The 16,442-nt window shown below is 40.3% G+C and overlaps 1 protein-coding gene across 1 annotated transcript; it reads right to left on the bottom strand.

Moving 5' to 3' along the window:
* Nucleotides 1-15,162: 15,162 nt before the first annotated feature.
* Nucleotides 15,163-16,185, bottom strand: LOC110725117. The gene has a single exon (XM_021904582.1). The coding sequence runs from the start codon at nucleotides 16,183-16,185 to the stop codon at nucleotides 15,163-15,165; it is 1,023 nt and encodes a 340-aa protein (XP_021760274.1).
* Nucleotides 16,186-16,442: the final 257 nt, after the last annotated feature.

The following is a 16,442-nucleotide window of genomic DNA, read 5'->3' as shown; positions in this document are numbered from 1 at the left end:
GGAGCTTCCTAAGCAATTTTGTAAGGGGTATAAATAGTTTTTTTTGCTCATTAAAGAAAAGGGATTTTTCAGTTTAGAATAGTTTTTAGGTTAGTTTTAGGTTTTTAGAGAGAGAAACTCTCAAATTTTGGAGAGAGAAAGTGAGAAGCACAATGGTTTTCATGGATTTTGGATAATCAAAGGAGGAATTTGATGATTTGAAGATCTCCATTTTATATCAATGAGCATTTCTTACTCTCTTCTCTCTTTATGCTTTATTAATTGCTTTGTTAATCATGTTTGAGTAGATTTCCTTCTACTAGGTGTTGAGTGAAGCTTTGTTATGGTTAATTGAGTTATTTGAGATAAATTTGATGATAATTGTGTGATTAAATTGATTGAATTGATGATGGCATGTTGTTTGTTTTAGATTGGATTGATCTCCCAAGATAGCAAACTTAATTGCATGTTAGTTCTAGTTTGACAAGGGATTGTGAATTAGAATTTATATATTTGATTGCATTTTGGGTAAATTTCTTCTATGCACCTAGTCAATGAGGGATCTAGGCTAGGAATTTGAGAGATTGCTCTTGATGGTAATTAATTCCCATTTTAATTCTTTCTTTGCATGATTGATTATCAAATCGATTCCCATTAACTTGTTAATTGTTCAAAGTGGATCTTTTCCCCTAGTAGACTTTATCTTACCTTGTTCTTTATATGTGTTTTAGTGTAGTTGTAGTGTCCTTTATCCGTAAATCGACTTCGGCATAGCTTAGGCATTAGATTAAGAACAATCTAGCATTACCGTTCCTTGTGGTTCGACTCCGAACTTACCACTAGACTTGTTTAGGGGTTAGTTTTAGGATTTATAAATTTATTTGATTGAGTGTGGAATGTGCGACCGTTCTAACGCCCGTCATCCTCCAATCGCAACATCACTTGCATCGCACATAAGTTCAAATGGCAAATCCCATCTTGGCCCTTGCACAATTGGAGTTGAGATTAAAGCCTCCTTTAATTTGTTGAAAGCTTGGAGACACTCTTCATCAAAAATAAAGATGGCATCTTTTTGAAGAAGAGCATTTAGGGGTCTAGCAATTTGTGAGAAATCCTTGATGAATCTCCTATAGAACCCGGCATGCCCCAAAAATGACCTTACTCCTCTCACATTGATTGGTGGCAGAAGCTTTTCTATCACTTCAACTTTGGCCTTGTCAACCTCAATCCCTTTGTTTGAAATCTTGTGACCAAGGACAATTCCCTCTTCCACCATAAAGTGGCATTTCTCCCAATTCAAAACCAAATTGACCTTCTCACATCTTGTCAAGCACTTGCCCAAGTTGGACAAACAATCTTCGAACGAAAGGCCCCCTACCGAGAAATCATCCATGAAAACTTCCATTTCGGCTTCAAGCATGTCCCCAAAAATACTCATCATGCATCTTTGGAAGGTTGTCGGTGCGTTGCAAAGCCCGAAGGGCATCCTCCTATATGCAAAATTTCCATAGGGACAAGTAAAAGTTGTTTTCTCTTGGTCATCCGGGTTTATAGGGATTTGAAAGAAACCCGAATAACCATCAAGAAAGCAATAATTCTTGTGCTTGGTTAGTCTTTCAAGCATTTGGTCGATAAAAGGGAGAGGAAAATGATCCTTGTTGGTGGATGCATTTAGACGTCTATAGTCTATGCACATCCTCCAACCAGTCACCGTTCTAGTTGAAATGAGATTACCATTCTCATTTTCAACTACGGTCATTCCTCCCTTTTTAGGGACCACATGAACGGGGGAAACCCATCTAGAACTCGAAATGGGGAAGATGATGCCGGCATCAAGGAGTTTGGTGATTTCTTTCTTCACCACCTCCCCCATTTGAGGATTGAGTTTCCTTTGCCTCTCAATGGAAGGCTTAGCACCCTCCTCAAGTGTTATGTGGTGCATACATAAAGCGGGGCTAATACCTTTGAGGTTATCTATGGTATAGCCTAAAGCACCTTGGTGATCTCTCAAAACACCACATAACATTTGAGTTTGGCACTCGTTCAAAGAAGAATTCACAATAACCGGAAAAGTTGAATTGGGGCCCAAAAACTCATACCTTAGGTGTGATGGTAGAGGTTTCAACTCTACCATTGGAACACCCTTACCTTCTCTTGAGGTAGCTACTTCTAATGCATCATGTGTTGTGATTCCCATGCACACTTGCTCATTTCTTGATTCCGTACTTCCTTCAAGCATCTCTTCATACAATGCCATCTCTTTGCTTTGGTCACCTATCTTTTCCTTGTTCAAAAGGACATTCTCAAGGGCATCGTTAGTAGTGAGCAAGTGCTCATGCATAGAAGTTACAATAGAATCAATAGTATCAATCATCATGCAATTATCAAGACTAGAGCTTGGATATTTCATGCTCTCATTCAAATCAAATTCTATCACCTCATCTCCTACTTTTAGTGAAATTTTAGCACTTTGAACATCTATTAAAGCACCCGAAGTAGCAAGAAAAGGTCTTCCTAGAATTATTGGAATGTTAACATCTTCATCCATCTCTAACACAACAAAATCCACCGGGATTACAAACTTCCCCACCCTTAGAGGAACATCCTCTACCTTACCCTTTGGGAATTTAATAGAGCGATCGGCCAATTGTAGGGTGATGTTGGTGGGTAGAAGTTCCCCTATCCCAAGTCTTTGGTATACCGAGTATGGCATTAGGCTAACACTAGCCCCTAGGTCACACAAAGCATTATCAATTTGCATCTTGTATATTGCACATGGGATAGAAAAGTTACCGGGGTCTTTTAATTTGGGTGGCATCTTGTTCATGATAATTGCACTACAATTCTCGGTGAGACTCACCGTTTCAACCAATTCACACTTTCTCCTTCCACTCAAAATATCTTTCAAAAACCTAGCATAGTTAGGCATTTGCTTGATAGCATCGGTAAAAGGAATTGAAAGGTGAATTTGTTTCAATGTTTCAAGAAATTTTCCAAATTGCACATCTAATTTGTTTCTAACAAATTTGTGAGGATATGGTAGTTTTTGCAATTATTTTGTTTCTCTCTCTTTTTCTCTTCTCTCTTCACTCTCTTTTTCAAAATCTTTCTCTTTCTCAAATTCTTTTTCTTTCTCACATTCTTTCTCCTTTTCATTCTCATGGTTTTGCTCTCTCTCTTGTTCAAAATCACTTTTAAAGGGAGGCTCACTCATGTTCATTCTCTCATTGCTTTTTTTAGGAACACTTTCTTCCAAAACTTTACCACTCCTTGTTGATATAACATTTACGGGCCTCTTAGGATCTAGTCCTTGGGGTGGTAGTTTAGAAGTGCTAGTCCCTTCCTTCAAAGCATTGGCCAATTGTGAAATTTGTGTCTCTAGCATTTTATTATGGGTCATCACTTCACTAAATTTCTTTTCACTTGAGGCCATGAAAGAATTGAACATTTTAGTTTGATTTTCCATCATTTCCTCCAAGCTAGACCTACTATGTGGTGCTTGTGCATAGTGGTTGTCTTGGGAAGCCCTATTACCTCTAACATTCGAATTGGACGTATTTTGATTAGAAGAACCTCTATTATTATTGTTGTTCCAATTTTTCCGATTATTAGAGTTTCCCCCTTGGTGAAATTGCCCTTGATTCCCATAGTTTCCTTGATTATTATGATTATGGTTACCATAACCACCTTGTTGGTTGTAGTTACCTTGGGGATTTTGGTCCCTTTGGTTCCTACTTCCCCATTGATTTTGATTATGGTAATCGTAATCATTTCCTCTTTGGTTATAGGAATCCCCCCCTTGTTCTCTTCTATTTGGTGGTAAGTATCTTTGATTGTCATTCCTATGTCTATTATCATAAGACAAGGCATTGACTTGTTCATTTTCATTTTCATTACCATCTTCGTATTGGGGTTGGGGTTGGAAATCATAATTACAAGAAGAGGTATCATGGTCATAAGACCCACAATTTTCACAAAACAAACATCCATGAGGCATGTTATTAGAAGTAGAGGGAGAAGAGTTAGAATTCATACCTCTCCCCTTAGATTGGGAGGGATGCTCTTGTGTTGAACTAGAGGTCTTTAGTTTTTCCTTAATGGACGTCATCTCCTTTCCAAGGTTGGCGATTTGGGAGGTCAAATTGTTGATGGCATTGAGGTGATCAACGGAGTAAACCGCATTTCCTCCCTTGTTTAGAGAATCTCTCTCTCCTTCTTGCCAATCCATGTGGTGCCTCACCACATCCTCAATTATCTCTATGACTTGCTCCTCCGTCTTGTTCATAATCGGGCCACCCGCTCCTGCATCCAAGCTAGTCTTTCCTTGTGGGCTCAAGCCCCCATAGAAAATTTGAAGCACTTGATATGACGGAATGCCATGATGAGGGCACTCCCTTTGATATTCCTTGTATCGTTCCCATGCTTCATAAATGGTTTCACTAGCTTTTTGACGGAAACCTTGGATCAAAGCTCTTGCCTCGGCCGTCTTCTTTTGGGAATAGAATCTTCCTAAGAAAGCCGTGGTGACCTCATCCCAAGTTCTCAAGGAGTTAGGCCTCACCTCCTTCTCAAGCCATTCAAGAGCTCTTCCTATCAAAGAAAAAGGAAACAACTTTAGTCTCACAAACTCTTGAGTTACCCCATTTACCTTGATCGTGTTACAATATTTTTCGAACTCGTTCAAGTGTGCAAGAGGGCTCTCATGTTTTGCTCCACTATATTGCCTCCTTTCAATCAAATTAATCATTGCGGGTCGAATCTCGAAGTCATTGGCTTGAGTAACGGGTGGAGCAATGCCGCTTGAAGCTCTATAAGCTCCCGGAGTTCCCAACTCCTTTAAAGGTCTTTGAGGTGGTGGTTCCGCGTCACCCATTTGATCTCGATCCTCCTCGAAATTGGTCTCTCTAGCTGGGGGAGTAGTAAACGGCCTAGAACCGGCTCTTTTTATCCTTCTATAAGTTTGCTCAATCTCGGGATCGTAAGGTACCAAGATCCTGTTATGAGTTCTGCGCATACACTCTCAACAAACGCAATTAGTACCAAGGCTACAAGTGTAGCCAAAAAGAAACAATCTTTTTGAAATTTTTTTTTTATGGTGAACTAGACTCAAGTAATCAATTAGCTATCAACAACACTGTTCCCCGGCAACGGCGCCATTTTGATGGGCGTTAGAACGGTCGTACATTCCACACTCAATCAAACACATTTATTAACAAACACCTTACAAACCAAGCATAATGACAAGTAAGAGTTCGGTACACAAGGAACGGGATATGATTGCCAAAGATCTTTACACTTAAGCTAACTCGAAGTCAATTGGTGAATTGGGGTTCGTCAAGAAGACAAACAAACTATGGTTCTAAATCAATGAATTAAAGATACTAGGGAATGAGATCCACTCAACCAAGGCAAATAGGCAAACGGGGAGTAAAATAGACAAGATATAGCAAGGACTATATGTAAAATCAACCTCATGCAATTAGAAAACAACTCACACTACTAAACTTAGATTCCTCATTAGTTTAGCAATAGATGATACATAATCAAATTACAATAAGTAATGGCGTACTCAATTTACACTTCCATGTCAAATTAGGCATATCATACTATCAAGCTCCTTAGTCAAGGGTTGCTAAACCTATCATGAGGAACTAACAAGCAATCTCATATAATCAATTTAATTGCAATACAAACATCAATGCTTCTCCCACATTTGCATAGTTAACCCAAAAGGTCGAGCTTCACCCAACCCCTAGCAAGAAGACTACTCACAACTCATGTTTATCAACATGCAATCAAGAATTAGGGTTCTAAATACTTCAATAATTGGGGAAAAGTGGTTAACAATTGAAATAACTATCATCCAATAACAAATTACCAAGAACTAAGAAGATTTAAATAACATGCAAATACCAAATAAAATCTGAAATTAAAAGGAAGAAGGTTGGAGAAATTACTAATTGAAGCTTCAAATGTTGAATACAAATTGCCAAACTTTGAGAATAATTCTTGAATTTCACTAATACAATGATTTGATTTGATGAAAACTAAGCTAAATTACTCCTAAGGAATGTTTCAAACTAAGAGAGGTTTCTGAAAACTAGGCTACAGTCCTTTTTTTTTTTCTCTCCCGAAAAACGATCTCAAAATGACCTTAAATAGTCCGTACAAAATTGGCTGAGATCGGGAAAAGGTCCGACCGAACTCTGGGTAGGTTCGGTCGGACTCAGGGTAGGTTCGGTCGAACCCTGTGTAGGTTCGGTCGAACCTCCCTGATCCATGTTTGGTCGAACTTTTGAGGTTCGACCTCTCCTGCAAAATTGCTGAAAACTGGTTTGACACTGCCTTCACTGCACCCTGGAGGTTCGGTCAAACTTTTCAAAAGTTTGACCACACCTAGGTTCGACCGGACCTTTCAGAGGTTCGGCCACACCTCCTCTTGCACTTCCTTTTCTTGCTTCCTCTCCTTTCCTTTTGCTCCTCTTGCCTTTGTCCATGGCTTCCATACTTGGCCAAGGGGCCTCCCACCGTGCATAGGACCGTCATGGAACCTGCAGAAGATACCAAAGTTCACGAGAGCATGGGGATGATAAAATAATGCATAAAGATTATCAAAATAAGCGCAAATAAGCATTACTTTTCATCAACACATAAAGAAGCCATAAGAGGATAAATGAGGTGGAAAAACCTAAGAAAAATAAGAGGAAAAAGACCTAAATACTACCCCTAAGAGTGACATAAATGTCACTCATCAGAGCCCGATAGAGTAGGCCAATTTTCTTGGGGGTCGGCTACGTTGGTGTATCTGTATCGCCAATTAGGATTCTCAGGTCGGGCTGACGCGGTAGGTATCACTGGATGTCTGACTTTATCACAGACCTGGATGTATGAGTATTTTCCTACATTCCGACCACACCGTGACCCGGTTCCTATTGGTGATGGGATGCCACGTGCCTGTGCGCGGAGTCCGCGGTTCGAGAAGAAGTCCGTTGACCGCCTTCGCTCGATACGTTTATTGCTTGACAGGATGTCCCCCTTAGAGGTACAGTGTATAAATTATTTCTAATTTTATATTGTGATGCATTAATTATATGAATCTTACTAATTTGGAAAAATGTGCAGGTGAACTGGATGCCTTTCGGCCAGAACCCTAGTAAAAGGGTACCCTCTACATGGGACTGATTCAGAATCGAGAGATCGTAGAGGCATACATGCCCCAATGCTGTCTTCGCCAGCTTGGATTTTTCCAAGTTGTCCCTCCTCCACCAACACGGCCCAGTAAGGCGGTCCGATCTACGTCATTGAAGGAATGCATCGTCAAATGGCCGAAAAGCATGATTGACACGTGGGAGCAGTTTCAGATGGTTTCCCGCCTATGGACTGCGGAGCTGTAGAGGCCGCCAACTAGGGTGCCTCCCATGTGTGACCACCACTACATGGAATAGTACAACCTGTATTCGCACCCGAGGTTGATCAGAGACCTCCACCATGGCGACGACGCCGATGATGATGATGTGCCACCGCCCACTGCCGTGGATGCGGTATGTCTCATAAAACATTTATTGTTGTGTGTTTTTTTTTATTATTATTATTATTATTATATATTGTTATTGAATTTCATGTTTTTTTGTTGTGTGTAGTGGATGGGAAAGATGATGCAGCTGGGACAAAGACACTTTCAGGAGAGGGATAACATGACGACTGCATCAGGCAGAGCTGTTATTGATGATATGGAACGGACCCTTGCGCAGTGGGAGCGTGCGTCAAGGAGGGATTACTAATATGTTGGCAGTTTATTTATAAAACATTTTGTACATTATCATAGTAGTTTGTAAAATCTGACATTATCGTTTAAGTTTGTAATATTTGACATTATCATTTTTGTTTGTAAAATTTGACATTATCTTTTTAGTTTGTAATGCGCAATTACTAATTAGTATGCATGCAAGATATAAATTTAGTCAGAATTAGAATACAAAAAATAAATAAATGGAATAAAAATAGCAATACAAATACATGGTTACATAGAAAAGGTATACGCATGAAAAACTAAAAGGCAGCTAGGTTGTTCCAATGGCGCATCCGGTCATGATACAGCACATCCCAACCCTCTACACTTAGTCTGCGAATGGTGTACCACCAAGGTATGATCGGTGGCACCGGAAAATCGGATGGCAGGTCCAATTGGATGAAATGTCTGTATGACAACCCCAAAATTGCAATAGCAAACTCTCTTACCGGTCTGGTGACGGTCGCATGCGAATACCAAGGGAGAACCATGCCCGACTATGAAAACCAAGCCCGAAATGCATGACTGCACACTTGTAGATGTTTGCAATGACTAAGAGATCAAGTGGCACGTCGAACCAATGATATTGACTGCAAGGTCCTCCTCCCTACCGAATACGCTGAAGAGACCTATCCAAGTCTTGGTCGTACACATGACGATAAACATCTCAGTTTGAGGCAATTTCACTATACATTAACTGACGCACTAAAGCGTAATTGTCTTCACCCATCTGAAACACATCAGCCATGACCCGGAATCCGCAGTTACCATCTGCAACCACATCATTCCACCCGTCCAAGTATTCCGTGATGATGTCAGGGATCCTGTCCTTATATGGAAACTGATCAATATCCACTCTTCCTGTGCACATATCAATAAACACAATTAACAAGTCAGCAGTAAACTAAACAAACATTCTAAAAAGTAAAGTAAAGTAAAGTATTGTACCGGTTCCGAGCATATTCATCGACGAAGAAGATCAGCCAAGACCAGACGAACAACTGGATGACGATGAACGACCACGGCCATGACCACGACCACGAATGTACTCAAACGCACTCCTGTTCCACCGTGGTTGTCGATCTCTAGGTTGCTCAACCCCTTTATGTTCCTCGTGATCCAAGCATGACATGTTGAACATGTCATGAAGTACGTGGGTAGCATCACGAATGATTGAAGGGTGACTGGAGGACACTCGGTCAAACATCGAACGAAACTGCTCCAACTCCTCCTGTGCACGGTCGACCGTCTGTGGAGCAGCATCCTCTCCAATAACGAGCATCCGCCAGAATGGATGAACCTGATCAACATGTAACGACGCCCCATCTTGGATAATTACGTGGTGAATGGTGCATGCACAAGGTAGTCCATGAGTCACTGATATAGCATATCCGCACCGAATCGCCACTTCATCACCCAACTCCTTCATCCTGATGTGCTCGCTCAGAATCAACCCCAAGCAGTAGTGTGACACACGACCATGGAGAATCTTAAACATGAAATGGCAATACATCAAACCATGTCGTTGTTTAGAGTCCTCGAGAGAGTTCTTGATGTTGTTCTTCTGAGTATCTGATAGGCGTGTCGCGTACCTATCAAAAATAACCTAACAGACCAATACTAATTTAGACTGGCAAGTAAGGGTCGGATCTCAAGAGACTAAGGTTCAAAAATAATTAAATAGACTCGAATTTCTACTAAGCAAGAATCAATTATACTCAATTATCTACGGAACTAAGTATGAGAAGTATTCAAAAATAAACAAAATAAGATGATTAAATCAAGTACTTAAAACATCCAAGATCTAGTTTCACCACAATTATTATCGATGCAATTGTAATTCTACCCTTAACATACGATTTCAATCGAACGGGGAAAAGTAAACCCTAATAAATACCAAGGATCTCTCTCGAGTATCAATGGCTTCCCTAACATACAATCAATCCTATTCTCATGGTATCATGCATATTAGAGACATTAAACACATTACTCTCACTTCCCAATTATCAAACCCAACTGCTCTCATGTTGAGAATCAAACCCTAAATTGATTTACTCAAATCCGTTTATACCCAACTCTCGTTGTGATAAAAACAATGGAATAATCGCAATACTATAGTTACGTCTAACCTAGAATTGGCATAATCACAATCAATTTAGCAATACAATTGTTAAAGTTATTAAAGAATTTAAAGATTTAATTCATGCATCAATAATAGGGCTACACTAGACCTTGAATTAAAGAATCTACTCACACATGATTAAAGAAACAAAAACAATAATAAATAATGAAAACATAATTAAATAACAAAGGATGAAAAATAAATACCAAATCTTGAATAGAATTGAAAGTAGAAAGCTTGAATCTTGAATTACAAAAACTTGGAAAATAATAATAAAGAACTAGTTCTTAAAAATAGGAATTGAAAAATAATATAAATTTAATGAATCCCCCAGAAAACAAGGCTAAAAAGTATTTATATAAGCCTAAAAAGATAAGAAAATCGGCCAAGCCTTAGCGCACAAGAATCCAGGAGGCACGGACGTGCCTCTGTACATAGCATAATTGTTGCAGCTTTTGTCTTCCAGGCACGGACGTGCCTGATGCTGGGCACGGACGTGCCCTCCTGCTAGGCACGGACGTGCCTAGGGTCGAAACAAAGGGTGCTGCATATGGCTTGGAGGCACGGACGTGCCTCAGAGTAGGCACGGCCGTGCCTAGCTCTAAAATTCCCTATTTTACCTTTTCTTCAATCATCAAGCTTCATGGGCCTTGGCTTAACTTCATGGCTTCGTAATGGATCCAAATTAGCTTCATTATTCCTGAAAAACATCAAAAACAACAAAACTACCCATAAAAGCATCGGATTATCAAAACTAAACCAAAATACGCCAAAACGGACTCAAATACTCAACTATACTAACAAAACTAACTAAAAATAAGCCAAATAACATACACAAAACACGACATATCAAACTCCCCCAAGCTAAACTAATGCTTGTCCTCAAGCATTTAACCATGAATCACAAGGGAGGAGAATGACAACTCCTCAAACAATCACAATGTGCCATCAAGTTCAAAACCACGATAAAAAAAACGAAATCAAGAGTCAACATGCATAAAAACCACCATTCATCTCATATACTTGGACTTGACAACCAATCTTACCACACATCTCCCCATACCTACTCACACAAACATGAATAGTTCTCACTTTAGTTGTGAAAAATAAAAACAATAACGCTCATGTGTTTTCGGGGTGAAAAATGAAGCCACTCAACCTAAGCATAGCATGCATATCAACTTCACACAACCGGCCTCTTTAGGCTTGCAATGTGACTTTCTCCACTTTTAGTGATTGATGCAAACACGAAAATCATGAAATCCATATTAGGTAAGCTCGGTAAATAAGGGTTAGACGACGTATTTTGGGAATGTGGTGCTCAAAATAAAACAAATCCTAATCCCACTACACATTCAAATGTCGGGTTCAATCCAACTTTATTTCCTCCAACTCCATACAATTATAAACATAGCCCTTTATTCTTTCCTTCCCTTTTTTTTTCTTCACACAAAGAGGAAGGGATTAAATAAAAATAAAATGGAAGACTTCTCTATTCTTTTCAAAGGCCTTTGAGACCATATTTCTTTTCTTCTTTTTTTTTTCTTTCTTCCTTTTCTTTCTCATAATCTCCCTTCTTTTCTCTTTGTTTTTTTTCTTTTTTTTTCTCCTTTTTTTTCTTTTTTCTTTTCATTTTTTCCATTTTTTTCGTTTTTTCAACATCATTCACACTCATAGGGCTTAACAAATGTAAAACACCTTCAAAATAAACCTAGAAAAATAGCTCTAAAGCTTTAAATGTAGGGTATCAAGAAGGGGTTAATATGGCTCAAATTGGTTCAACCTACGGGTGAATGTAAAATAAAAATAAATAAAAACAAAAAGAAAAAACATGAAGGCCTAAAATGTGGAGGCTCTAATTTTTACAAGGAAATTTCAATCATCTTTTCGCGACATGCATCATAAAGTCTCAAATAGTCAAAAAGCAAGACCAAGAATTCGATTATATGAAGGACAATCTAATCACACAAGAAGAAACATGACTGAGGTAGAGTGAAATCAGTCATATAAGGCTCAAGGCTCTCACCGGGTACACAAACTATTCACATAAGTAGAGTGGGGAGACCATCCTGGCCACAACCTAGCTCAAATCCAAGCACATCAATGAATGGGTTTTCAAAAACTCTTTTTTTTTTTCAAAAAGCACACATATGTGATTATAATCATAGAAGCATAGTTATGCAATGGCATATTATTTGACACTAGAAAGAAATAAACTACCCAAAAACTGAAATAAATCTAATATATACAAGGTGAAAAGCATATCCTCCCCTAAGCTAAATCATACATTGTCCTCAATGTATGCATATAACAGTGTTAAATGAACAAGGGGAAGGGGAAACAACCTACGGATCAGGAGGGGTGGGGGGAAAGCCATACCTTGGGTCGGTGCTAGGACCGCCCTGAAGGTGTTGTCGCATCATGCCCCCGATGTGTCTTGGTTTTCACTGTGGCAGTAATGTCTTAGATTTTCCTAGTAATGTGTCGGTCGTCCTACTCTGTTCCTAGTCGGTCGTCCTACTCTGGTCTTAGTCGGTCGTGGTAGAGTAGGACGACCGACTAGCCACTCGTAGCCTTGGTTCCAAGGGCGTCTCTTCACCCAGCTCATCTGCTGGAAGCTCTGAAAACTCAGTGTGGTGGGGCCTCCGACCCTATACTGGTCCAAACCTGCCCAATCCTGCACATAGCCAACAACCAACAAAGAAAGCATACCACATATAGCAATGTCCCCGGACCCCATGGCTACGTTATATAGGTGATCTAAAAACCATGCCCCTGGGTTAATCATGTCATCATACTCAGTGGGGTTGGGGTGAGCTAACAAATGCCATAGAAAATAGAGCTCCTTAGCTGAGCAAACTCCCCCTGTGTTACATATAGCAAATAGGGTCCAGGAAAAGAGTCGGCAGATAAGTCTCATGGCTGGGTGGATGATGCATGAGGTCTTAGAGTGGCTAGGGTCGTAGTCATCTAGCCCAGTCAAATCCCGCCATGTGTTAAGGTCACTGTAGCCAGTAAACCTACTGTAGTTTGGTCTACCTATTTGGCCAAAGGTGGGGAAGCCTAGCAAGACATTAACTTCCCTCACCGTAAGGGTGTGACGTTCACCAAGACAATTGAATGAAACGTCTCTAGGGGTGTGGTCGTTGGGTCTACGACGGACTTCTAAGGTAGAAAGAAACTCGTATGTAATGTTGGAGTAGGTGTTGGCATGTTTGGCTAAGAAACCACTCCATCCTAGCCGACTAAGTATGCATTGGACCTAACCTCCCATACCCAAGGTTTCCATAGCCTCTTGATCAAAGAACCGTGTAGGCACTAAAGGTCGGGATCTAAGGCGAAGAAAGTTCTTCATGTATTCCTCATTTCCCTTGAAATCAATCCCGAATGTCTCAATGGGTGGAATATGGGCAAGTGGTACGGGAGGAGGTTGTGGAACAGGAGGGGTTCTAAGGTTTTTGGAAGAGGTGTTTCTAGGGCGGTTTCTTCTTTGGTTTGTGGAGGAGGCCATAATTTCAAGTTCACAACAATGTATGTAGTTCAAGCACAAAGAACAATCAATTAATCAACCACCTTTGTCACAAACTCACAATTATCAACAATAATCAACTAAGTGCAAAATAAATCTCACAACTACACTACACCAACTTTTAATCACGATTATCAAAACAAATTAAACAACCCAAACACAACTAACTAACTCAAACAATTTCTATGAACAATTTGTAGCAAATTAAACATAAAAAATCTAGAGAGAGAAAGTGCAAGATTAGAGGGTACCCAAGGTGTGGTGGGTGTTTAATACCCGCATTTGATCCACAAATGTTGCAAATATCACCTTAGAATCCTTTCCTTGCTACCCAATTGCTCCAAGAAGTCTCAAATCAAAAAGCCCCAAATTGATTTTCAACTTAGGGGTCTTCGAAATTTTGCAAGAAATTGAGGTTTGGATTGGTTTTTGATGGTAGTGGAGTGTAAGATTGAGTAGAAATGTTGAAAACTTGAAGATTATTGTAGAAATTTGTGAAACAAAGTGAGAATTGATGGGGGTTGGCCGAAATTTGAGTGAAAGGAGAGGAGAGAGAGACTCTTGAGTTTGAAAGTTGAAAAATGGTAAATGAAAGAATGAGGGAGCCCGTGCCTCTTTATTCGGGGGGGCACGGACGTGCCTGTGGGGGGGCATGGACGTGCCTCTTCAGAAATCAAATTTTCAAAACATTCTGCCTCAGAGGCACGGACGTGCCTCTCCAGAAATTAAGCTCCCCAAATTTCTGCCTCAGAGGCACGAACGTGCCTCTTCAGGGGCACGGACGTGCCTCCTTGCGCAGGCCAATTCTCCCTTAGCGTTTTTCCTCCTTGTTTCTTCTTCTTTTTGCTTACTTTTCACCTAATTTAACACCACAAACAAAACAAAAACTAGACATAAGAATCAAAACAAAGAAATCAAGATATATTAATGAAAATAATAAAGAAAGCTTAACGAAATAAGAGTAAAAACTCAAGAATGGGTTGCCTCCTATTTAGCGCTTGTTTATAAGGTCTTTAGCTTGACCATATGGCTTCTCAGGAGCTTAGTGATGGGGACGAGAGTGTGATATCCACCCCTTCATCGATGGGATCACCGACTCGGTAGTGCTTCACTCGCTGTCCGTTGACTTTGAAAGGTTCCCCTCTTGTGTTTTCCAACTCAATAGTGCCATAGGGGAAGACTTTCCTAATCTTGAACGGTCCCGACCACCTAGACCGAAGCTTACCAGGGAATAATTTCAACCTAGAGTTGAAAAGAAGGACTTGATCCCCTTCTTTGAACTCCCTTCTCACAAGACCCTTATCATGCCACCTTTTAGTCTTTTCTTTGTACAACTTTGAACTTTCATAGGCTTCAAGGCGGATCTCATCTAGCTCATTTAATTGTAATAATCTCTTTTCTCCTGCCGCTTGAGCATCGAAGTTTAAACTTTTAATAGCCCAAAAAGCTCGGTGTTCTAGCTCGACTGGTAAGTGGCACGCCTTTCCATACATAAGTCTATATGGGGTTGTACCAATAGGCGTTTTAAAGGCCGTTCGATATGCCCATAGCGCATCATTAGTATTAACTAACCAATCCTTCCTTGTCCTTGCAACCGTTTTCTCCAAGATAGATTTGATTTCTCGGTTGGACACTTCAACTTGGCCACTAGTTTGTGGGTGATAGCCAATGCCAAGTCTGTGTTGTACTCCATATTTCTTCAACATTGCTTCAAACCGATGCTCCGTGAAATGTGTTCCCCTGTCACTGATCAAAACACGTGGTAAACCAAAACGAGGGAAAATAACTCTCTTGGGAATTTTTGTATGAGAAGTTAGGATGGTGTTTCCATCCTTCATTGTAGGTGTTGGAATAAGGGTCATAAGGTCTCTTTTGGTTAGAGGAGTAGAAAGCATTAGCTTGCTCGATTGACATCTCTTCCGTATTCTGCGAAATCTGTGGGCAATCTGGAGCAACATAACCCTGTATATTACATAACTGACACAACTCCTGTGGGGTGTTAGAAGTTCCTGCTTGGAACTTATCAAACCTGCTTATTAGTGCTTGCACAGAACTAGTTAGCATAGTTAAAGCATCAACATCAAGTTTACCTCCTTTTTTCACAGTGTTTCGGCCTCTAGGATGATAGTTATCATTGGCCGCCATCTTCTCTATGAGCTCCCTAGCTTCAGTGGGGTTCTTTGTCAAGAGAGAACCTCCTGACGCAGCATCTATGTAAATACGGAACTCATGAGTCATGCCATTGTAAAAGGTCTGCATCAAAATCCAATCTGGAATGCCATGGTGAGGGCATTGTCTCTGCAATCTTTTAAATCTCCTCCAAGCCTCATAGAGAGACTCATCATCTGACTGCTTAAAAGTTTGTAGGTAATTCCTCAATCTTGCAGTCTTCTCATTCCCTAAAAACTTCACTAGGAAGGCCTTCACTAACTTGTCCCATGTATCGAACGAGCCAGTGCCTTCATCTCTTAACCACTCCTTTGCCCTGTCTCGAAGTGAGAAGGGGAAAAGGCGTAGTCTGATTGCATCATCTGTAACACCATTCAACTTCATAGTATCACATTTCTCCAAAAAGCTATCTATATGACTTACGGGGCAATCATGTGGTAGCCCTACGAATGAATCATTGGAGATGAACTGTATGAACTGTGGCTTGAGCTTGAAGTGCCGAGCCGTGACTGGTGGTCTTATGATGCTTGAAAGGACTCCGGTAGTCGTATCAGGAATACCGTACTCCAAGAAGGATTTCGTTGGTTGGTCTACCATGTTTCTCCTACGTCTGTTCCTTGTTCTCCTTCTTCTTATAGTTGCCTCAATCTTAGAATCAAATGGTTCAAGATCTTCTGAACCTGAGCGTCGTGTGGGCATGCACAAGAAAAACTAGAGAAAGGTATCAAAAACACAAGGGAAAATAGCCGAAGCAACGAAATAAACTTAGTAAAGATGAATCACAAATAATTCTAATGAAACCGTTAGTCCCCGGCAACGGCGTCAAAATTTGATAGGCATGTAGCGTACCTATC

This window comes from Chenopodium quinoa, unplaced genomic scaffold, assembly GCF_001683475.1.
Source record: "Chenopodium quinoa cultivar QQ74 unplaced genomic scaffold, ASM168347v1, whole genome shotgun sequence".
Taxonomy (NCBI): domain Eukaryota; kingdom Viridiplantae; phylum Streptophyta; class Magnoliopsida; order Caryophyllales; family Amaranthaceae; genus Chenopodium; species Chenopodium quinoa.
Note: the sequence above shows the minus strand (reverse complement) of the source record. Positions and strands in the feature narration are given on the sequence as shown.

Excerpts from the sequence above, each read along its gene's own strand:
- LOC110725117 (XM_021904582.1), bottom strand. The coding sequence starts at position 16,185 with ATGGTAGACCAACCAACGAAATCCTTCTTGGAGTACGGTATTCCTGAT.